Below are 23,949 nucleotides of genomic sequence, written 5' to 3' on the forward strand. Positions count from 1 at the left end.
CTATGTAGGCTAGCGGCAGCTCTGTGTGCTTTTAACTTCATCATACAGCTGCTCCTAAGCAGTATTTTAGCCACGGTTTCATGAGGCAGCCTCGGGGCCTTTGGTAGGCTGGCCCACATCGCATCATCGAAGCGAGCCAGCCTAGCAAAGGCCCCGAGGCTATCTCATGAAATCACGGCTAAACTGCTGCTTAGGAGCAGCTGTGTACCGAAGTTAAAAGCACACAGAGCTGCCGCTGCTGGTCTGGGGGTGCGGAGACAAAGGCAGGAGCAGGAGGCATACGCGGCAGGAGTCCCGGCGGTGGAAGGCAGGAGTCCCGGCATAACGACAGCAACAGGAAGTTGCATGTCAGCTGGCGCCGGCACCTTTTGTTGCTTCAGAGACCCAAATCCTTCACAGACTGGCAAGATTTTTTTGCGAACCGGCACCGGTCCACGAACCGGCGGTTGAAGAACAGTGCTCTAGAGTATACATTTTCAGGTCTTCAAGTCTCTTCTTGTGTCTTTTGCTGCAGACCCCCTACCATTTTGGTCACCTTCCTCTGAACGGTTTCAAGCCTTTTTATATCCTTAGCAAAATGCGGCTTCCAAAACTTAACCTAATATTTCTACAGTAGCTGGGCCTCACCAATGACTTGTACAGAGGCACTAACATCATTGCTTTCTTCTACTAGTTATACCTCTGTTTATGCAGCCTTGCATCCTTCTGGCTTTGTCCACCGCAATGTCATATTTTTTTGTTACCTCAAACACAATCACACTGTTTCCTTTTCTGGTCTGTACACATTAGCCTCTCTCCTCCATGAGTTCCTTTGGAAATCTGCACCCAAAATGCACCACCTTGCATCTCTTTAAATTAAAGCTTAACTGCCAAGCTTTAGTCCAAGCTTCTAATTTTGTAGATCACTTTTCATGTTGTCTATCTCTCCAGAGTATGCATTCTGTTGTAAAACCTCGTGTCATAAATGAAAGAAACTGAACATTAAAAAAATAAACACTCACCGTGGAATGAGATTCTGTTAACATCATAATCCGAAACTGATGATCTACAGCCTCAATTAATTTAAACAAAACACAGTTGCAAAATGACATATTAATGGGGTCATGGCTTAGTAACAAATCTGAAACATCTACTGACACACACTAAGGCACACTTGTGCACAGTAAGAAGCCTGTTTGACACTAAGTCTTTTCATTCACTCCTACTGGCACTGTTCACGACATGTATTGATTATTGTAATGTAGTATACTCTGGCATTTAGAAACATAGAAACATGATGGCAGATAAAGGCCAAGTGGCCCATCCAGTGTGCTTATCCACAGTATCCACTATCTCCTGCTCACCCAAAGAGATCCCACGTGCCTGCACCATGCTTTCTTGGAGTCAGACACAGTCTTTGTCTCCTCCACCTCTACAGGGAGGCTGTTCCACACATCTACCACCCTTTCTGTAAAAAAGTATTTCCTTAGATTACTCCTGAACCTATCAACTCTTAACCTCATTCTATGCCCTCTCCTTTTAAATGAAAAGAGACTCGCCTCGTGTATTTATGCCACATAGGTATTTAAATGTCTCTAACATATCTCCCCTCCCCCGTATTTCCTCCAAAATATACCGTACATATTGAAATCTTTAAGTCTGTCCCCATGTGCCTTAGGACGCAGACCATCAACCATTTTAGTTCACAGGCTTTACTTAGCAAAATTCAGATATTACAAAATTTCATCAATCACCTCCTCTGTCATATAAACATGACGGCAAATAAAGGCCAAATGGTCCATCTAGTCTGCCCAACCGCAGTAACCATTATCTCTTTCTCTCTCTGAGAGATCCCACGTGCCTGTCCCAGGCCCTCTTGAATTCAGACACAGTCTCTGTTTCCACCACCTCTTCCGGGAGACTGTTCCACACATCTACCACCCTTTCTGTAAAAAAGTATTTCCTCAGATTACTCCTGAGCCTTTACCTCTTAACTTCAACATATGCCCTCTCTTTGCAGAGTTTCCTTTCAAATGAAAGAGACTCGGTTCATGCACATTTATATTACTTAGGTATTTAAATGTCTCTATCATATCTCCCCTCTCCCGCCTTTCCTCCAAAGTATACAGATTGAGATCTTTAAATCTGTCCCCATATGCCTTATTACGAAGACCACACATCATTTCACTAGCCTTCCTCTGGAATGACTCCATCCTTTTATATATTTTTGAAGGTGCAGCCTCCAGAATTGTACACAATATTCTAAATGAGGTCTCACCAGAATCTTATACAGGGACATCAATACCTCCTTTTTCCTATTGGCCATACCTCTCCCTATGTACCCTAGCATCCTTCTAGCTTTCGCTATCACCTTTTCAACCTGTTTGGTCACCTTAAGATCATCACATACAATCACACCAAAGTCCCGCTCTTCTGTTGTGCACATAAGTTCTTCACCACCTAAACTGTACCGTTCCCTTGGGTTCTTGCAGCCCAAATGCATGACTTTGCATTTCTTAGCATTAAATTTTAGCTGTCAAATTTCAGACCATTCTTCAAGCTTCGCCAGGTCTTTCTTCATGTTATTCACATCATCCGGCGTGTCTACTCTATTGCAGATTTTGGTATCATCCACAAAGAGGCAATCTTACCCAACAATCCTCACTCTCTCCAATGCCTCAGGTAAAAAGTTAAGATGTAAACTCTCCAGGAACAAGGAAATTCTTATTATACCCAAATGTAACTTACCTTGAATTTCTACTGAAATTCAAGTGAGCTAAATCCAAATAACTAAGAGCTAGATTCACAAAGCAAATCAATCGTGTACCGATCGGTTTGCAACCCCTTAGCGACCCTGGCCCGATTCACTTACATCTCTGTCGACCATCCTCCAATCCGCGCATGCAAATGAGGGCACATGCAAAGTAGGCAGGGACACGATTCACTAAACAAAACCCTGCAACACCGACTGGGCTGGCCGATCAAAAAAAAGCGACAGCTGAGGACCAGTTACTGAAGCCCTTTCCGGATGCCCTGCCTTCTGCCACCCTGCTCTCTGCCCTGTTAGCCCCTATCCTGCAGCCACGAATATGCCTGCCTTCCTGCCCCAAACACGCTGCCTGCCTTCCTGCCCTGAATACACTGTCTGCCTGCCCTGAACGCGCCTGCCTTCCTGCCCCAAACACACTGCCTGCCCCAAACACACCTGCTTTCCTGCCCCGAACACGCTGCCTGCCTTCCTTCCCTGCACTGCAAGCCCGTGGTTTTAACCCGCGAGCTTAAACAGGTTAAAACCACGGGTTCCAAAAACCACGGGTTCTAAATAAAATGATCGCCTATTTATTTTTATTTTTTTAATTTATGCTGACCTTGAGGTCCAGCGCATGCATAGACCATCTATAGATGGTCTGCACACGCGCTGGGATCACTATCGAGCGATCCGGGAGGCAGATGGGGGCATTCCTCCGATCGCCCCATCTGCATATTGGGGCTTTGTGAATTCATCGGACCTTCTCGGATCGGGCCTGATTGGGCAGGTTCGTGAATCTAGCTAACTAACTGCATATGGTAAGTATTGTGCGCTAACTGCAATGTGCAGTCCATGTCCAATCTCCACCCCCTAATATAACATCCATTTACCACATGAAAGAGAATGTGCTGTTATCACACTGCGGCAGCATCACACCCTAATTTGCAGATTAGCCCCCAAATTCTGTATAAGGCACCTTAAGATGTACATGCAAATTGGTGCACACAACTGATTTGTCCACCAAACTTAATTGGTTTAATCGGTACCAATTGGCAATTAACACCTCGTAAACATGCATTAGAAAGTATAATTCTATAAAATGTATGCGCCAGTTCTAGTGCATGAATTTCAAAAGGGGATGTGGTAAGGGGAGGGATATGGGTGGATCGTAGGCATTCCTAAAAGTTATGCACATTGTTATAAGAATATATCCAATCCACTCACAATTTAGACATGGGCATTTAGGCTTGGTTTTAGCTGGCCTAAAAGTTACGCAACCCACTGGTGCTTAGAGTGATTCTACAAAAAAGTACACACGCCTTGTAGAATCATGCTAAGCGCCATTGTCTGTACCCCTTTCCTCTACTAATACCCAATCCACTCACAAATTAGACATGGGCATTTAGGCTTGGTTTTTGCTGGACTAAGTTACACGACCCACTGGTGCTTAGAGTGATTCAACAAAAAGGTACTCACGCCTTGTAGAATCACGCTAAGCGCCGTTGTCTGTACCCCTTTCCTCTACTACCAACTTTGACTCCGTCCCTTCTGCCTTGCTGCACCCTTATGCCTGGAACCGCATGCCTAACTTAGTATATCTGGCTCTGACTCTGGCAATATTCAAATCCAGGCTGAAAACACATTTTTCCGAAGCTGCGTTTAAGTCCTAAACCTACCAACTGGTTAAAGCACCATATTTGGTTATCATTCCCTCTGTAGTCCTCTACCCGCTCTACCCCTTCATCCCTTTGCATTTCCCTACATGAGAAGCTTAAATTGATTCACCATTTTGTCTACTGTGTCTGACATAATTAGATTGTTAGCTCTTTTGAGCAGGGACCATCTCTTGCGTGTTTAATGTACGGCATTGTGTGCTTCTGGTAGCACTATAGAAATAATAAATAGTAGTAGTGGTTCTAGTTGGTGCCAATTTTGGGGGGGCACAATATAGAATTTGAGGGTAACCGCTTAACACGCTTTAGTAAAAGGGCCCCTTAGAGAACTTACAATGAAAATGTATATGAACATGTAAAATGTATATGTATATGTATATGTAAAAACGAGGTAAGAATAATGCTAATTGCAGGTTATTTTTTCAAATTCTGTGATAAAGGCTTACTTACTTGCCAATGTTGTCAGGAAGCGCTTGCAGTGAGATGTCATTTAAAGACAGGCATGTTAAATTCTGCAATTCTGGAAAGCTTTCCGGCAACCTAGGAAAATATTAATTCAGTCATCATTCCTCCTTCTTACACAGTACATGGACTTTGGCTGTACTATCAATAACAAACGAAGTGCCAGGTCATAACCTATAATTCTGTGGCCTAGATTTTTAAACGCTGTGATTAAAAAGTCAACAGTATCTAAATTTTCTGCAAGGTCAACCTCACTGAATGCCACATCCATCATAAACTTTTATATTTTAAGAAAAAAACAAAAGACTAGGCAGCACCTACATGGTTCAGAGCCTACATCTGGCTCACGCTCAGCTCAAGTTAGGTTGGTAAGGCATGGAAGATGAGGGCAGTGACAGGGTTCTCTTCTATTCAAGAGGGCAATTGATAAGGAAGTCAACAAAACTGATTTGAAAGTATAAGTGATATTCTTGGAGAAGTCAAGCTTCTGCTCAGGAGCACAGCCATGGATAGGTCTGGAGGGACTCTTATTTTAAAAAAGCAAGCCATTATCTTAGAATAGAGAGGAATTATTGGTTCCAAGTTTCTATCATCGACTGTGAAGAACTTCCGAAAAGCACAGTTACTTACCGTAACAGGTGTTATCCAGGGACAGCAGGCTGATATTCTTAAAGTATGGGTGACGTCACCGACGGAGCCCCGGTACGGATACTTTTTACTAGAAAGTTCTAGTTGGCCGCACCACGCATGCGCGAGTGCCTTCCCGCCCGACGGAGGAGTGCGTGGTCCCCAGTTAAGATAAGCCAGCTAAGAAGCCAACCCGGGGAGGTGGGTGGGACGTAAGAATATCTGCCTGCTGTCCCTGGATAACACCTGTTACGGTAAGTAACTGTGCTTTATCCCAGGACAAGCAGGCAGCATATTCTTAACGTATGGGTGACCTCCAAGCTAACAGAGAGGGAGGAGGTATGGTTGGCCATTAGGAAAATAAATTGTGTAACACAGATTGGCCGAAGTGCCCATCCCGTCTGGAGAAAGTATCCAGACAATAGTGCGTAGTGAACGTGTGAACTGAGGACCAAGTGGCAGCCTTGCAGATTTCCTCAATGGGCGTGGAACGGAGGAAAGCTACAGAAGCAGCCATAGCTCTGACTCTGTGGGCCGTGACAGCACCTTCCAGTGAGAGACCGGCCCGAGCATAACAGAACGCAATGCAGGCAGCAAGCCAGTTGGAAGGCGTCCGTTTAGAGACAGGACGACCTAGGCGGTTAGGGTCGAAGGACAAAAAGAGCTGAGGAGACGAGCGGTGAGCCCTGGTACGGTCAAGGTAGTAAGCAAGGGCACGCTTACAGTTCAGCGTGTGCAATGCCTGTTCCCCAGGATGAGAATGGGGTTTAGGGAAAAAGACAGGCAACACAATGGACTGGTTGAGATGAAAGTCCGAGACCACCTTGGGGAGGAATTTCGGATGGGTACGCAGAACCACCTTGTCATGGTGAAAAACAGTGAAAGGTGGGTCGGCAACCAGTGCATGCAGCTCACTAACCCTCCTGGCAGAGGTGATGGCAATGAGGAAAAGCATTTTCCACGTAAGGAATTTGAGTGAATTTGAGGCAAGAGGCTCAAAGGGAGGTTTCATGAGGGCGGATAAAACCACATTCAGGTCCCAGACGACTGGAGGAGGCTTCAGCAGTGGTTTGACATTGAAGAGGCCTCTCATGAACCGGGAAACCAGTGGGTGAGCCGTGAGAGGTTTTCCGAGGATAGGCTCATGAAACGCAGTGATGGCACTGAGGTAGACTCTGATTGAGGTAGACTTGAGGCCAGCGTCTGATAGAGAGAGCAAATAGTCCAGTACAGTTTCCACCGCCAATAAGGTGGGGTCGTGATGATGAAGCAGACACCAGGAGGAGAACCGGGTCCACTTCTGATGGTAACATTGGAGGGTGGCCGGTTTCCTGGAGGCATCCAGAATATGACGGACAGGCTGAGACAGATTCTCTGGAGAGGTCAGCCCGAGAGAAACCAAGCTGTCAGGTGGAGCGAGGACAGATTGGGATGTAGTAGAGACTGATGCTGCTGTGTAAGTAGAGTAGGAAACACAGGAAGAGGAATGGGCTCCCTGGAGCTGAGCTGGAGCGGGAGGGAGAACCAGTGTTGGCGAGGCCACCGAGGAGCGATGAGAATCATAGTGGCTCTGTCCCTGTGGAGTTTGGATAACGTCCGCAACATTAGAGGCAGTGGAGGAAAGGCATAGAGGAACCGATCCGTCCAGTCGAGCAGGAATGCATCCGGGGCCAGACGATGAGGAGAGAAGAGTCTGGAACAGAATTGGGGCAGCTGATGGTTGTGCAAAGATGGGGCAGCTGATGGAGCTGCAAAGAGGTCCACCTGAGGAGTGCCCCAGAGAGCAAAGATGGAGTGGAGTGTGGGAGGATCCAGGGTCCACTCGTGAGGTTGAAGGATGCGGCTGAGATTGTCGGCCAAGGAGTTCTGTTCGCCCTGGATATAGACAGCCTTGAGGAAGAGACTGTGGGCCATGGCCCAGGTCCAGATGCGGATGGCCTCCTGACAGAGGAGGGGAGATCCGGTGCCGCCTTGCTTGTTTATGTAGTACATGGCGACTTGATTGTCTGTGCACAGGAGAAGAACCTGAGGGTAGAGAAGGTGCTGGAAGGCCTTGAGAGCATAGAACATGGCTCTGAGTTCCAGGAAATTGATGTGATGTTGACGCTCCTGAGGGGTCCAGAGTCCCTGGGTACGAAGATCTCCCAGGTGAGCGCCCCATGCATAGGGGGAGGCATCTGTGGTTATGATCATGGAGTGAGGGGGTAGATGAAAGTGTAGACCCCTGGAAAGATTGGAGGAGTTCAACCACCATTGAAGAGATTGCTGAAGAGACGATGTCACAGAGATGGGATGAGAAAGAGGATCTGTAGTCTGTGACCATTGGTTGGCTAGAGTCCACTGAGGTGTCCTGAGGTGGAGTCGCGCCAGAGGAAGTACATGGACCGTCGAGGCCATGTGGCCCAGGAGGATCATCATCTGCTGCGCTGGAATGGAGTGATGAAGGAGCACCTGACGGAAGAGGTGGAGCAGGGTCCGATGGCGGTCGGAGGGGAGAAATGCCCTCATTAGAGTGGTGTCGAGAACTGCTCCAATGAACTGAAGTCGCTGTGTGGGAAGCAGATGCGACTTGGGGTAGTTGATGTCGAACCCCAGGAGATGGAGGAACGAGATGGTGTGTTGAGTGGCCTGTAGCACAAGCGGAGACGTAGGTGCTTTCACCAGCCAATCGTCCAAGTAGGGGAACACCTGAAGGTCGTGAGACCTGAGGAAGGCCGCCACTACAATAAGGCACTTGGTGAACACCCTGGGTGATGATGCGAGGCCAAAGGGTAGCACTTTGTACTGATAGTGATGGTGCCGGATCTGAAACCGTAGATAGCGATGTGAAGTCGGATGGATTGGGATGTGAGTGTAGGCCTCCTTGAGGTCTAGGGAGCATAGCCAGTCGTGGTGAGAGAGAAGCGGGTAAAGCGTGGCCAGGGAGAGCATTCTGAACTTCTCTTTGACCAGACACTTGTTGAGGTCCCGGAGATCGAGGATGGGACGAAGGTCTCCTGTTTTTTTGGGAACCAGGAAGTAGCGGGAGTAGAATCCCTTACCCCTTTGGTCCGGAGGCACCTCTTCGATGGCATTGAGAAGAAGGAGGGATTGGACCTCCCTCAGGAGGAGGGGGGTTTGGGAGGAGTGAGAAGCAGACTCTACGGGAGGATGGTCTGGTGGAAGAGTCTGGAAGTTGAGAGAGTAGCCGTGGCGAATGATGTTGAGGACCCACTGGTCCGAAGTGATGACCTCCCAACGACTGAGGAAAAGTTGAAGACGTCCTCCGATAGGTTGAGGGAGACGTAGCGACGGTGGAAGACTGGCTATGCTCTGGAGAAAGGAGTCAAAAGGGTTGAGATGGTTTTGATGAAGGAAGAGGCTTGGCAGGCTGAGTCTGCGGACGAGTCTGAGTCTGATGCTGGTGGCGAGGACGGCAAGACTGCTGTTGAGGCGGGTTGAGAGGTCTGGCCGAGAACCTGCGTTGGTAAGAAGACTGTTGTCTGTAGGGGCGAGCAGGCGGAGTCTTCTTTTTAGGTTTGATCAGAGTGTCCCACCTGGTCTCATGTGCGGAGAGCTTCTGGGTTGTCGAGTCCAGGGACTCTCCGAAGAGTTCATCACCCAGACAAGGTGCGTTAGCCAGGCGGTCCTGGTGGTTAATGTCTAGGTCAGAGACTCTCAGCCATGCCAAACGGCGCATAGCCACCGCCATGGCAGATGCGCGAGAGGTCAGCTCAAACGAGTCGTAGATGGAGCGAACCATGAACTTCCTGAGTTGGAGGAGGCTGGAAATTTGTTGCTGGAAAAGAGGGACCTTACGTTCAGGAAGATATTTCTGTAAGGAGGAGAGCTGTTGCACCAGATGCTTCATATAGAAGGAGAAGTGGAAGGTGTAATTGTTTGCTCTATTGGCTAGCATGGCATTTTGGAAAAGGCGCTTACCAAATTTATCCATAGTTTTTCCCTCTCTGCCAGGAGGGGTGGAGGTATATACACTGGAACCCTGAGATTTTTTTAAAGTAGATTCCACCAGGAGGGATTCGTGGGGCAATTGAGGTTTGTCAAACCCTGGGATTGGGATAACCCGGTACAAGCTATCCAATTTGCGAGGGGTCCCAGGAACAGTGAGGGGAGTCTCCCAGTTTTTATAGAAAGTTTCCCGTAAGATGTCGTGGACGGGCAACTTTAGAAATTCCTTGGGAGGTTGCTCAAAGTCTAGGGCATCGAGAAAAGCCTGAGACTTTTTAGAGTCGGACTTTAAGGGGATGGAAAGAGCTGCTGACATCTCCCTAAGGAATTTAGAGAAAGAGGATTGCTCTGGTTTTGAGACGGTGTCGGTCATGGAGGGTTCTTCGTCGGTTGACGAAGCGTCCTCTTCGGTACCGTGTGGGGAGTCTTCCCACAAGTCTGGGTCTCTAACGTCGGGATGTGCACGTTTGGACATTGGTGTAGAGGGCTCGGCATGGCGGGTCTTTGAGAGAGATTTGCCTGAGCGTACCGAGGCGGTACCGGGTGAGGAAGACCGATGTCGTTCCCAGGACCGGGCAGGATCGGCAGCAGCACGGGTATGCGCTGTAGGTGTTTCAGCCAAGAGCACCGGCATGGAGGTATTAATCGGTACCGAGGGGGTCGACACCGATGGGACAGTGCGAGGCTCGGACCGGTCCTGTACCGGAAGGTGCGGTGCCAGCAACGCCGGCAGCAGTTGTTGGAGTTGTTGCTGCAGCTGCTCCTGTAACTGTGTTTGGAGTATGGCCGCGATGCGGTCATCCAGGGGAGGCATCGGTACCGCTTTTTTCTTCTTCGGTACCAGAGGTGCCACTCTACGCTCCGGCGATGAGGAGGCCGATGATGAGGCACTCACCGATATCGGAGCGGAGCGTTTACAGGGTTGGTGCGGTGCCGGGAGGGCCGGTGACGCAACTGTGGCAGGAGGGCGCTCGAGGGAAATGGAAGGCTTCTTAGCTGGCTTACCTGGGCCCAACAACCCCGAGGAAGGGTCCAGTGGTGTCAACGTCGTCGGTGCCGACTTTTGGGGTGCCGTCGACGTCGCAGCAGTTTCCATGGCAGATCCGGTACCGAACAAAATATTTTGCTGGATCTGCCTATTTTTTAATGTGCGCTTTTTAAGCATAGCACAGCGGGTGCAGGTGTCAGCCCGATGCTCTGGACCCAAGCACTGCAGGCACCAATTGTGCGAGTCGGTGAGAAAGATCGGGCGTGCACACCGCTGGCACTTCTTAAAACCCGGTTGAGGGGGCATGAAGGGAAATATGGCCTCCGCAAAATCAAAGCCGGAGGCCTGTATGGTGACAACAGGCCCCGCCAGGGCCGGCTTGAAAAAATAATGAAAACTCGACGAGTTTTGTTTTTTTTTTTGAAAAGAAAATTAAAGGAATCCGAAGGGAAAAAATAGAAGAAAATCGAAAAAATACGCGAGCGGGAAGGCAAACTAAATAATTTCAACAGCCGTTGAAACACATGCGACTTCTTCGCTCCGCAGAAACGAAGAAACTGGGGACCACACACTCCTCCGTCAGGCGGGAAGGCACTCGCGCATGCGCGGTGCGGCCAACTAGAACTTTCTAGTAAAAAGTGTCCGTACCGGGGCTCCGTCGGTGACGTCACCCATACGTTAAGAATATGCTGCCTGCTTGTCCTGGGCTAATGTATTTATCCAACAACTTTAATATTAATCAAACTTATTGTATTGAAAAATAGTCACTTACCTTATTAATTATGCACAGTCCAGCTCAACAAGACCAGTTTCACTATAAAACCAGCTTCTTCAGGGGCCAAATAATTTTAGGCTGCTTTGCATGTAGGTGAGCCCGTACATCTGCTTCCTTATCAGTATTAATAATAATGGTGGCCTTTTGCAGCTCCCTCTCCAATGATTACCGTATTTTCGCGGATATAACGCGCACCATTGTAAAACGCGCACAGGGGTATAGCGCGCAGAAATCACGATGATATGTACAAAAACTTTTCTATACCGCGCTCAGGCATATAACGCGCATGCTGCCCGACTCTCCTCTGGCCACCCCGACTCTCCTTTCGCTCTCCCCGACTCTCCTCTGGCCACCCCGACTCTCCTTTCGCCCTCCCCGACTCTCATCTGGTTGCCCCGACTCACCCTGACTTTCGGTGCACTGCCCCGACTCTCCTCTGGTTGCCCCGACTCACCGTTCACCCGCCCTGACTTTCGGTGCACTGCCCCGCCTCTCCGTGCCTGTCCCCCTTGAAGTCCTGTCCCCCCTTGAAGGTCTGCCTGTCCCCCCTTGAAGGTCTGCCTGTCCCCCCTTGAAGTCCTGTCCCCCTTGAAGGTCTGCCTGTCCCCCTTGAAGATCTGCCTGTCCCCCCTTGAAGTCCTGTCCCCATCCTGAAAGCCTGATGCCCCCCCTCGACGTCCGATTCTTCTCCCCCCTCGGCAGGACCACTCGCACCCCCACCCCGAAGGACCGCCGACTCCCCGACAATATTGGGCCAGGAGGGAGCCCAAATCCTCCTGGCCACGGCGACCCCCTAACCCCACCCCGCACTACATTACGGGCAGGAGGGATCCCAGGCCCTCCTGCCCTCGACGCAAACCCCCTCCCCCCAACGACCGCCCCCCCCAAGAACCTCCGCCCGTCCCCCAGCCGACCCGCGACCCCCCTGGCCGACCCCCACGACACCCCCACCCGCCTTCCCCGTACTTTGTGTAGTTGGGCCAGAAGGGAGCCCAAACCCTCCTGGCCACGGCGACCCCCTAACCCCACCCCGCACTACATTACGGGCAGGAGGGATCCCAGGCCCTCCTGCCCTCGACGCAAACCCCCCTCCCTCCAACGACCGCCCCCCCCCAAGAACCTCCGACCGACCCGCGACCCCCCTGGCCGACCCCCCCACCCCCCTTCCCCGTACCTTTGGAAGTTGGCCGGACAGACGGGAGCCAAACCCGCCTGTCCGGCAGGCAGCCAACGAAGGAATGAGGCCGGATTGGCCCATCCGTCCTAAAGCTCCGCCTACTGGTGGGGCCTAAGGCGCGTGGGCCAATCAGAATAGGCCCTGGAGCCTTAGGTCCCACCTGGGGGCGCGGCCTGAGGCACATGGGCCAAACCCGACCATGTGTCTCAGGCCGCGCCCCCAGGTGGGACCTAAGGCTCCAGGGCCTATTCTGATTGGCCCACGCGCCTTAGGCCCCACCAGTAGGCGGAGCTTTAGGACGGATGGGCCAATCCGGCCTCATTCCTTCGTTGGCTGCCTGCCGGACAGGCGGGTTTGGCTCCCGTCTGTCCGGCCAACTTCCAAAGGTACGGGGAAGGGGGGTGGGGGGGTCGGCCAGGGGGGTCGCGGGTCGGTCGGAGGTTCTTGGGGGGGGGGCGGTCGTTGGAGGGGGGGGGGGTTGCGTCGAGGGCAGGAGGGCCTGGGATCCCTCCTGCCCGTAATGTAGTGCGGGGTGGGGTTAGGGGGTCGCCGTGGCCAGGAGGGTTTGGGCTCCCTTCTGGCCCAACTACACAAAGTACGGGGAAGGCGGGTGGGGGTGTCGTGGGGGTCGGCCAGGGGGGTCGCGGGTCGGCTGGGGGACGGGCGGAGGTTCTTGGGGGGGGGCGGTCGTTGGGGGAGGGGGTTTGCGTCGAGGGCAGGAGGGCCTGGGATCCCTCCTGCCCGTAATGTAGTGCGGGGTGGGGTTAGGGGGTCGCCGTGGCCAGGAGGGTTTGGGCTCCCTCCTGGCCCGATATTGTTGGGGAGTCGGCGGTCCTTCGGGGTGAGGGTGCGAGTGGTCCTGCCGGGGGGGGGATGTATCGGACGTCGGGGAGTCGGCCGGGCAAGAGGGCTTGGGCTCCCTCTTGCTCCGATCGTGGATGCGGGTGCGGGTGGGAGCGCGTGCGAGCGGTCGTTCGGGGTGGGGGTGCGAGCGGTCCTGCTGGGGGGGTGAATCGGGCGTCGGGCGGGGTGGGAACTATGTTTAAAAACTTTTGTATACCGCGCTCAGGCATATAACGCGCGAGGGGTATGCGCGGTACGTAAAATCACGTATAACGCGCGCGTTATATCCGCGAAAATACGGTACTTTCCAAATAACAAAAACAGCAGGCCTTTTTCCATGGCACAGAACCAAGTTTTTTTTAATTTTGGAATAGAAATTCACTGAAAAGTAGTAGGCCATTCCTGTGCATATTCTCTGTTAGTTCTTTTTAAAAAATATGGCAGCACCACCTTTTTATTACATAGGACTATATTTAATGTGGGGATGGGGAGGTATGTTGTGTGATTTAATGGGTTTATTCCTGATGAATGGGATGGGTGGGGGAGGGGTCTTTTTTGATATGCATTTGACAATAATTGTTAGAATGTCAAGTGATTTGTATGAATTATTTGATTGAATTTTGTACACTTGTTGCAAGAGTTAAAACTGAATAAAGAATTAGAAAAAAAAAAAATATGGCAGCAGGTTTTTATAAATCAAGTTTGACTTTGCTTATTCTCAAGGGATAATCCTTATTATAAAATCCATTGATCAAGTAAGATGTTTGTTTTAAGTTGACTCTGCTGTTCCTCCCCAGAGGGTTAATCAGTCGAAGATGTAGTTGTTTATACTTGGTTAACTGCTAATTATCATTTGCGAAGCATAATAAAGAATGAAATCTATCAAAGACAACAGAAACACTACGCTGCTTCCTCTTCCGGCAGTCCCGCCCTTTCTCTGATGTCCTAACTGGGTCAGACCAATGGTCCATCAAGCCCAGTAGCCCGTTCTCACGGTGGCCAATCCAGGCTAAAACCCAAGGAGTAGCAACATTCCATGCTACCGACCCCGGGCAAGCAGAGGCTTCCCCCATGTCTTAACAGACTATGGACTTTTCCTCCGCATTTACCACAACCTCTGGCAACGCGTTTCAGATCTTCTTTGAACCTTTTCTAGTGCCGCCATATCTTTCTTGAGATAGGGAAACCAAGATTGAACTTTGCTACCTATTCCATGACTCTTTAATTTTCTCAGGAGCCTCTCGTGAGGAATTTTATTAAAAGCTTTCTGAAAATCTAAATACACTATATCAACCGGCTCACCTTTGTCCACATGTTTATTCATACCTTGTTTAAAGGCGGAATATAAATAATAAGCTATTAGATTGTAAGCTCTACTGAGCAGGGACAGTATATTGCTTCTTAAATATAAAGCGCTGCGTATACCTTTCAGTGCTATAGAAATGATAAATAGTAATAGTAGTATATTGGCGTCTGGGCAACCAGATACTGATATAGAATCCTAGGATAATTTGATATCAGGGCATGACAAATCTAGGCACCCAAAATTACGCCAAGGCACAGAATACTTTAAGTTATGGAAAAGTGCACATGCGTCAGCACTGCCCATGCCCATCCCATGTGAATGCTTCTAGAATAGTCCTCAACTGTTTTACTGCCACTTAGGCACATATATGTGCTCTTAAGCCACAAGCATGCTGGTATTCCATGCTTTCACACACACGAGTGGAGCTGAAATATGGGTGAGTTATAGAATTCCTCTATATAGCTTGTCTCCAAGCATCTTTACCCGCAGGTTGAGGGCATGATTTAAATCGCTAGTAAGAAAGGATTAGTTTTTAATTATGTAGCATGAGGCTGAATATTCATGCAATGTTTAAATTTTTTTGGTAAATAAATTCCATTAATCCATTCATAATATCTCGGCATGGTATAAATTAACTCTTATTTCATGATGAATAACTTTTGAACTATAAGATATTTTAAATAGAAAACTATCTTTAGATATTTTTTTCATCAAGAAAGCATTTTATTTAAAAAAACTAATTTACATTTTTTTAAAATCTAATTTAAAAAAAAAAAAATTAAAAATTAAAATCATTGATTTTTAGCCACCCTGATTGAGGGTGTGTTCCCAAGGGCAGAATTTATAATTATTTACAAGAATACCTGTGCATGCACTTAGGGATCCTTTTACTAAGGCGCTCTAACTGATTTAGCGTGCGCTAATCGATTCAGTGCATGCTAAATCAGTTAGCGCGCCTTAGCAAAAGGACCCCTTAATTTTCCTGATGTCATTGTCAAAGCAAAAGTGCAAGCATACTTTTACTTTTCTGCTTGGACTTTGAGCACCCAGGGTCTGCATAAAAGCCCCCTTTTATCAAGCTGCATAAGGGCTTTTTATCGCAGACCACTGCAGTAAAAGCTCCGACGCTCATAGGAATTCTATGAGTGTCAAAGCTTTTACCGCAGTGGTCTGCAATTTTTTAAAAAAAACTCTTACACAGCTTAATAAAAAGGGACCAAAGAAAAACAGACAAGAGCTTGTGCTAATGCACATCCCCCCCCCAAAAAAAAAATATCCAAGCAAAGGGAGAGCTATATAACACCACAAAAATCTATGTCCAAGTAGAGGCCAGGAAAATATTAATGCATATACAAAAATCACATTTAAATATACAGTGCATGAAGGATTCTCAGATTCAGAAAATGCAACAACATACATGTTTGTGAATGCCAGTTCCTGATGCAGGGCTTCTGAACAGTTGGACTGGACTGCTTTCTTATTGTTTGGACAAGTACAGTTTTTGTACAGTGTTGAATGGTACTCTATTATTATGAAGTGCTACTTAAGAAGTTTGATCATATTCAAAACCTTTCACCTACCGGAGCAAGAAGTTTAATTTGCAATAATTTACGTTGAAGCTAAGGTTGTTTAAATTACATCCCAGTTCTTTATTTTTATTTATTTTTGTCAGCTTTCATCCGGGGAGGGGGAATTGATTATGGGATGGAAGGGATTGGGATTGGGGGGGATGGGGGGATTATGGTTTATTATATAAAATGTTTGATGGAAAGATAGAATTTTATATAATATATGGGGCTCATAATCAAAAGAGAAAAACATCCAAAAACCGGCCTAAGTCGGCACTTGGACAAACATTTATCAAAAACATCCAAGCATCGATAATAAAACCGGGTTTTGGACGTATTTAAAAACAACCTAGGCCTTCATAGTGCCGCTCAACGTCCAAAGCTAAACGGAGCGTTTCGGGAGGCGTGTCGAGGGCGGGAGTTGGGCGGGACATGGGCTGGCTTAGACTTAGTCGTACAGCATTTATAACCGAAAGTTTAACAACAGAACCTAGACAGAACTTGGATGTTGTGACTTAGACCATATAAGCACTGCAAACACATAAAACAGAACCCCACACAATACCCCAGTGATCACCAACCCCCCCACACCCATAAAAATTTTATTCACAATTTCAAATTTCAGCCTCCAGATCATCATCACCTGGCCGCCTGGCATAGGAAAACCTAGTCGTCCAGCCCAGAGGCAGCTTAAGTCATCTTGGGGGTGGGTTAGGGACCCATGGAGAGGAGGACCCATGCCCATAAGCCCCTGTAATCATTGCATTGATACTGAAACATGTGCACTGCCCTATACACCCCCAAAATCCTTTTATACTGGCATATAAGTGGCTCCTGCAGCCATAAGGGCTATTGGGGTGGTAGATAAGTGGGTCTAGGGGATTTGGGAGGTGGTTTGGGGGGGCTCACCGTCACCTATAAGGGAGCTGTAGTGAGGAGAAGCCACGGCACCCTTTTTGTGAAGTTCACAGCGGTGCCCTGTAAGGTACCCCACTATTTAGGTGGCATGTCTGGGTGTGCAATTCATCACTTTGCAGACCCCTCCCACGTCCAACAGGGCTTGTTTTAGGCGTTTTGGACGGAATGTTGGACGGAAATGTGGTATAAAGATAGACAATTTAGTGGTTTGGACGATCAGATCAGCAGGACGTATAATTAGACGATTTTCGAAAGTAAAAAAAAGTTGGACGTATCTTTCGAAAATGTGTCTTAGGCTCTTTTTAACTTTGGACAACTTGAGATAGACGTAAAAGGAATTAGACGTCCCTTTCGATTATGCCCCTCTATATGGATTAGAATTTTAACATTTGTGAATTATTTATTATTTGTAAAGAATCTCTTTCTGTATAATTTATATGTATTTTTACTTTATTCCTTTAATAAAATGTTTAGCATTTAGAATGAGGGGGGAATGGGGAAGAGGAGGGGATCAAGGGAGGGTGTAGAAATGAATGGATTAGGTCATATGGAAATTTATTTTGGAGGAATGATAGAAATATGTATGGAATATTATTATTGTGAATCTAATTGTAATGAATATCTCTTTGTATTATATCATTGTATATTTATTTGATTCATTCAATAAAATATTCTAAACTACGAAGTTTGATCATTGGATTATGGTAACAGCTGCAGAGCAACGTCACCATGTTTGAATTAGAGTGGGAGCGTGGACAAAGGAATTTTTTTTTTTTTTAATACAATCAAGTTATATTTGAGACACAATTGCACTCCAGAGTGAAGTGACTGATTATGGCGACTTGGAAATCAATTGGGCCATTTTTTATGAATGGTTTTAATAGAACACTGATTGAAAATGGATCCAGTAACTGTTTCTCCTTAATCTGAGGGTCATTCGTGCATTTTTAAATATGATTTGCTATATGCATAAATATTTCTTCACTCTTACCTCACAGAGTTTGTTTAGGGTATTTTTTTTTTTCATATTTGATTTTTGCTACCGGAGGCAGTTATAACATTATACCCTTGAAGAACAGTTATTTAACATGGTAATATGTTTCTATTACTCAGATAAAACATGAAAGACAACTGAGATGCATTGTGTAGATTATAATGGCAATTTCTCAGCTGTACAGTCAATATTTTATTATCCATTTATAATAAAGTGAAAAACCAAACAACGGTCAGAATCCTCAGCAGTAGCAAAGTCAGACCACACCATGCTAGGATCGGTTCTTGTGTATTCAGGGGGTAGCATTGCATAAACCTGCTTATTCACTTCTGTCATAAATGAAAAGATTTTATGCACCAGGGCTTCTCTGCTGATAGTACTGGCACCTTTTCTTCCCTCAGCATTCGGTTCTGGTAAATGAGAAAAGAGGAATTAGATTAGAGCGCCAAGCAGGTCTCTGCTCTAGACTCCTCCCTCCTCTCCTTATCTCTGCAACCTGCCCAGGATCAAGTCACTGGCTGAAGGGTCAATGTACTAAGTCATTCACTAGAAGAGTGGATTAGAGGAATAGCCTAGTGGTTAGGCAGCAGCCAGAGAACCGGGTTCAAATTCCTCTGTAGCTCCTTGTGACTCCGGGCAAGTCACTTAATCCTCCACTGCCTTAGGTACAAGATAAGTACATCTAGAGCAGTGGTCTCAAACTCACGGCCCGGGGGCCACATGCAGCCCACCAGGTACTAGTTTGAGGCCCTCGGTATGTTTATCATAATCGTAAAAGTAAACTAAACTAAACTAAAATTTACACTTATATACTGGGTCTTCAACCAAAGGAAGCTCGACGCGGTTAACAATAAATTTTAAAAAAAAATAAAGTAAACTGAAATACAAGAGAGTTAGTTTTCAAAATGTTTAGCGAATAAAAAAGTTTTTAGAAGTTTACGGAAGAGCTGGAAGGAACTGGGACACCTCAAAATTAGGGGAAGTGCATTCCATAATTGGGGAAATTCAGCTATAAATTACAAGGGAAAGATTTATAAACTATACAGAGTTTTACCTCATGCAAAATTGTCATTTCTTTAATAAGACATTAACTATTTTTTTTCTGCGGCCCTCCAAGTACCTACAAATCCAAAACGTGGCCCTGCAAAGAGTCAGGAGTGCTAATGGCAAACTGAAGGAGGGCAGATACATCCCTCTCCATAAAAGCAGAAGTAAGGAAGAGGTAGGGAGCTATAGGCTGGTAAGTCGGACTTCTGTATAAATTAATAGAAATGCTTTAAAAACAGGGATAGTGAAGTTTCTGTAATAAACATAGGAAATAGCATTATAACATCCAAGCTTGTGTAACTAGTATAGAGCTCGTACCTACTCGCTTGACCTGCTGACAAGCAGGGACTTAAACCAGATTGTATGGTCATGATGCAACATACTTCTCTCAGGCCTCCCAAGCACCCATCTCTCACCTCTTCAATCTGTTCAAAATTCTGCTGCTGCATGACTCATATTCTGTGAGAGCTGCTATTCTCACATTACCCCTTTCCTCAAGTCACTTCATTGGCTCCCCATCCATTTCCAAATGCTGTCTAAACTCCTCTTGCTGACTTACAAGTGCATTCACTCTGAAGCTCCCCAATATCTCTCTTCACTTATCTCCCCCTATGCTCCTCCCCATGATCTCCGTTCATCGGGCAAGCCCCTCTTATCTGTACCCTTCTCTTCTACTGCCAACTCCAGACTCCGTCCCTTCTTTCTTGCAGCACCGTATGCCTGGAACAGGCTGTCTGAATCAATACGACGTGCTCCATCCCTAGCTGTATTCAAATCCAAGCTAAAAGCCCACTTTTTTGAATCTGTTTTCAACTCTTAACTCCCGCTCACTGCTGTCAACCCACTATATCATTTCCTCTACCATAATCTTCCCAACCCTGAAATTTCCTGTCTAAATTAGATTGTAATCTCTTCTGAGCAGGGACTGTCTATTGTATGTTAAAATGTACAGCACTGCATACGCCTTTCAGCGCTATAGAAATAATAAATAGTAGTAGTGCAACTAGTATAGAGCTCGTAGCTGCTCGCATGACCTGCTGACAAGCACAGACTTAAGCCAGACTGTATGGTCATGATGATTTACCTATGCATCATCTTTATATTTTTTTTCTCTCTCAGTTCCTCTGAGACAGAAAATTCTTCAAATCCAGATTGATCCTAAGGCAGAAGGCAGGCAAAACTTCATACACAGAGCAGGGTTTCCAGACCATTAGGCACATCTACAAGAAAGAAGATTACCAAGGTAAGAACCTAATCTTTCCTTCTAGTGCCATGGGTGTATAGTGGTCCTAAACACTAGGGATGTACCAAAGCAGGCCCCAGAGTTTAGGATGGGCCCGCTGCGCCTTCCTTTTGATTGTAACCACAGAAAAGTGGTACATCACGCCCCATCCACTTTCCAGTTTCACTCCTCCCTGTTTGAAAGCCTTTGTTCCAGAAATATCAGAGTCTGGCCTGCCCATCTAGAGCACCAGCCTTCCAGTATCCTGAAAATACGACTTTAATTTCTCTTCACCACTAGACTGCAAGGGTTCTATAGTAGGCCAGAATTTTATCCCATTGCTTATAGAAGAGTGTGGTGGGTGGTGGAAGTCTAGACCTTAAGAACTTGTGGGAATAAACCAAACTGGGGTTATGGAACAAATACGAGGTAATATTCAGCTCACAGCAGTACAGCAGCTTATAAGCCACTCAGCCACAGGGTAAACAAACCTAGGATATTCAATGTGCAGCTCTCAGAAATGAATATCCGGGTATGTACGAGTTAAGCTGACCAAAAAGTTAACCAGACACAGGCCGATATTCAGACTGGTGCCTAGTTAATTCCACACATAAAGTTAGGACAGCCTTTTTGCTGCTGGATAATAGAATGAATATTACCAACTAGTTAAATGCAAGCTCTGCCCAAGTTCTGGCTGGTTAGTGAAAGTATTCAGCAGCACTACTTTTACCATTAATTATTTCTATAGCACTATCAGATGTATGCAGTGTTGTTACGGAATCACAAAGAAGAAGAAAACAAGTCCCTGTTCGAAAGAGCTTACAATCTAAATAGACAAGACAGACAAACAGGATGTCATAGATACAGTTAAGGGGAATGGTTAATCAGCTGGAGGAGTAGGGTTATGGATTGAAGGCTATATCAAAACGGTGGGTTTTCAGTCTGCTTTTAAACAAGGGAAAGGACTTGGCGGACAAACTCAGGTAATTTATTCCAGGCATAGGAGGCAGATAGATGAAAGGAACAAAGTCTGGAATTAGCAGTGGAGAAGAAGGGTACAGCTAAGAGCAGCTTATCTGAGGAACGGAGTTCTGTGAGAGGTGTATAAGGAGAGAGAAGAGAGGCGAAATATCGAAGGGCAGCAAAATGAACGCACTTGTAAGTCAGCAAAAGAAAGCAGATAGGGAGCCAGTGAAGTGATTTAAGGAGAGGGGTGATATGAGTGCGGAAGACTAGTTAGAAGAGGTATGAGGTTATGAGAGTGTGGACAAGGGTCCGGGTAGTGTGCTCAGAGATGAAGGGGCGAATTTTGGTAATATTGAAGAGATAGAAGCGATAGGTCTTAGCAGCTTGTTGGATGTACGTAGAAAATGCAGCACAACCCAGTTAAGTGCTCACCAACCACCCTAAGGACCTGGGGTTGACAAACTCTGAAAATCTGCTGTGTACCTTGCTAGGGAGGGAATTTTTGCTCTTTGACCAGTCCCTCCACCACAAAATATTTGATTATATAAAACCCTGTCACTTTTGGCAGGCATCTCTTAGCAACAAAATGATTCTTTAACTAAAAGAGTAAAAAAAGGAGTGCTTTCAAAGTATTTAAAAATAAATCAGTTCATGGGCACTTGTGGAAGTTAATCCACAGTACGGTAATGGAGAATGTTGCTGAAAACAGCAGAGCCCATGGTACACAGTAGGAGCCTTCACAGCTGAAGGAAAAAAAAAAAAAAAAAAGGCTCTCTGCCAAGTTTCCCAAGACAACAAACAATTTGGCCAGTGGAAATCTAAAGGGCACAGGGCACACCTACACAGATTACAGTATATTTTCACAGAGAAAAAAAGAGGCAGATACAGCGAACACTCTGTTAAAAATTAACATCGGAGTGTGTCTTTCACTCTCCTTTATAATAATTGCTCCTGGTTTGTCTATTCCCTTCAGGGCTATCATACACAAGTCAGTTTTCTATCTTATCTTGTAAACACTGGCAAATTTTGCTTTCAGCATGGCACATTTATTCTCTTTTGCACTTTACAACCTCTAACCTTGAGTTTGCTATGCTGAAAGTGTTGCTCCATGCTCTCTTGCAGTTTACTAAATACAAAGAGGGGAATTGCTCAATTATTAACACGAGAAGGGAAAGGGCAATGAGCCAAATCCCTCCCCAGCCAACACCAAACACTACTGTTGTCACTGAACCACCACCTTCGGCTAATACATCAGAGTGAAAACATTTTTAACCTGACCAGGGTATCAAGAAGTTTAATGTTACCTTGTCAATGGATTTCCACTGAAGTCTATAACCTCGAGTGACTTGCAAAACGAGATACTTTCTGGAATTTCAGGAATATCTGCGTTAAAAAAAAAAAAAAAGAGAAACATATTGATCACCTACTGTGACAACACAGACTCGCATTATATACACACATTCCCACCCTCAGCCCCTAATTCCATATAAACCTGCATGCCCAAATTTATGTCTAGTGCTCAAATTTGAACGCACAGTTTATAGATTAAAAGTCAGCTGTGCACACAATTTAATGATTAAATTCTTCTCAATTCAAGCAATCAAGGCAATAACTCCATTAAATAATCCCGAGTGTATTCGTGTGTACAGAACCTCAACGACACCACTTCGCCCTAAGCTTTGTGTGTCTGATCGTCATTGGTTCTTTACTTGATTTTTCTTTTGGTATTTATATATTTCTTTTATATTTCCAACATTTCAATAACTTTTCAAGAAAGCAAACAAGAAGCTAGGAATTATTAGAAAAAGGGCTGGTAAACAAGAGTAAGAATGTTATAATGCCTCTCTATCGCTCAATGGTGCGACCTCACCTTGAGTAATGCATTCAGTTCTGGTCTCCTTATCTCAAACAACATATAGCAGCACTGGAAAAGGCCCCTCCCAGGGGTCATCTGAGCCAATCAAGGCCTTAGGCCCCTCCCATTACTCTCTCAGGTACGTTTTGTAGTTTTTTTAATAATAAAAAAAAAAATAATAATAATAAATTCTGTTGGTCTTGAAAAACAGAACTTCCGGATTTTCAGGCTAAATTCTGAAACTGGTGTATTCATTAATCATTATTAGGAGCGCAGCCTGGGAATCTCTGATGATCAGTGTGCCTGATGGAACAGGACCGTTAACCAAAAACTAAATCTCCAGCACAAGATTACTGAATAACTAGACCTACGGAATGATTACTAGAACGCAGCAGACTGACCAGTGAATCTAGAAGAGTGCCAAATTTTGTTGATGAAAACCAAGGCTACAGTACCCAATAGTGTGGGCCTAAACGGAAATCAGCTGAATATCGTATACTAGAATCCATGAACTATGTGACCTACTATTACCAACTGATTGGCACGGAGGGTACAGGGGAGTTTGTTTCCCGATCATTAACAATAGTATCGTTTGGGTTGTTATGCTCTAGCCACGTCCTTAATTCCTATGAGCGTCGCGGCAGCATCAGAACATTCAGTGCACCAGCCCACACTAAAAACCTCTTAACGCGGCTTCGTAGAAGGAGCCCAAAATTAGGCTTAAATTATTTTACTAAGACTTGGCACCCTTTTCAGTTTTAAATCAGACTCTGATATTACTTATAAAAAGTATAAAATTGTGTAACCCATATGACTAAAATCAGTTGTTTCTGTATTTTGACAATCCAAGTT

The 23,949-nt window shown here is 46.2% G+C and overlaps 1 protein-coding gene across 1 annotated transcript in view; it reads right to left on the minus strand.

The window, feature by feature from the left end:
* LRRC1 (leucine rich repeat containing 1) overlaps positions 1-23,949 on the minus strand; it is a 234,210-nt gene that overhangs the window by 99,781 nt on the left and 110,480 nt on the right. The window contains exons 3-4 of the mRNA XM_033939508.1: positions 22,547-22,625; positions 4,852-4,941 (exon numbers count right to left, since the gene is read on the minus strand). Coding sequence (XP_033795399.1) covers positions 4,852-4,941; positions 22,547-22,625 — 169 coding nt within the window. The remainder of the gene's footprint in view (positions 1-4,851; positions 4,942-22,546; positions 22,626-23,949) is intronic.

Source organism: Geotrypetes seraphini, chromosome 3 (genome assembly GCF_902459505.1).
Source record: "Geotrypetes seraphini chromosome 3, aGeoSer1.1, whole genome shotgun sequence".
Taxonomy (NCBI): Eukaryota; Metazoa; Chordata; class Amphibia; order Gymnophiona; family Dermophiidae; genus Geotrypetes; species Geotrypetes seraphini.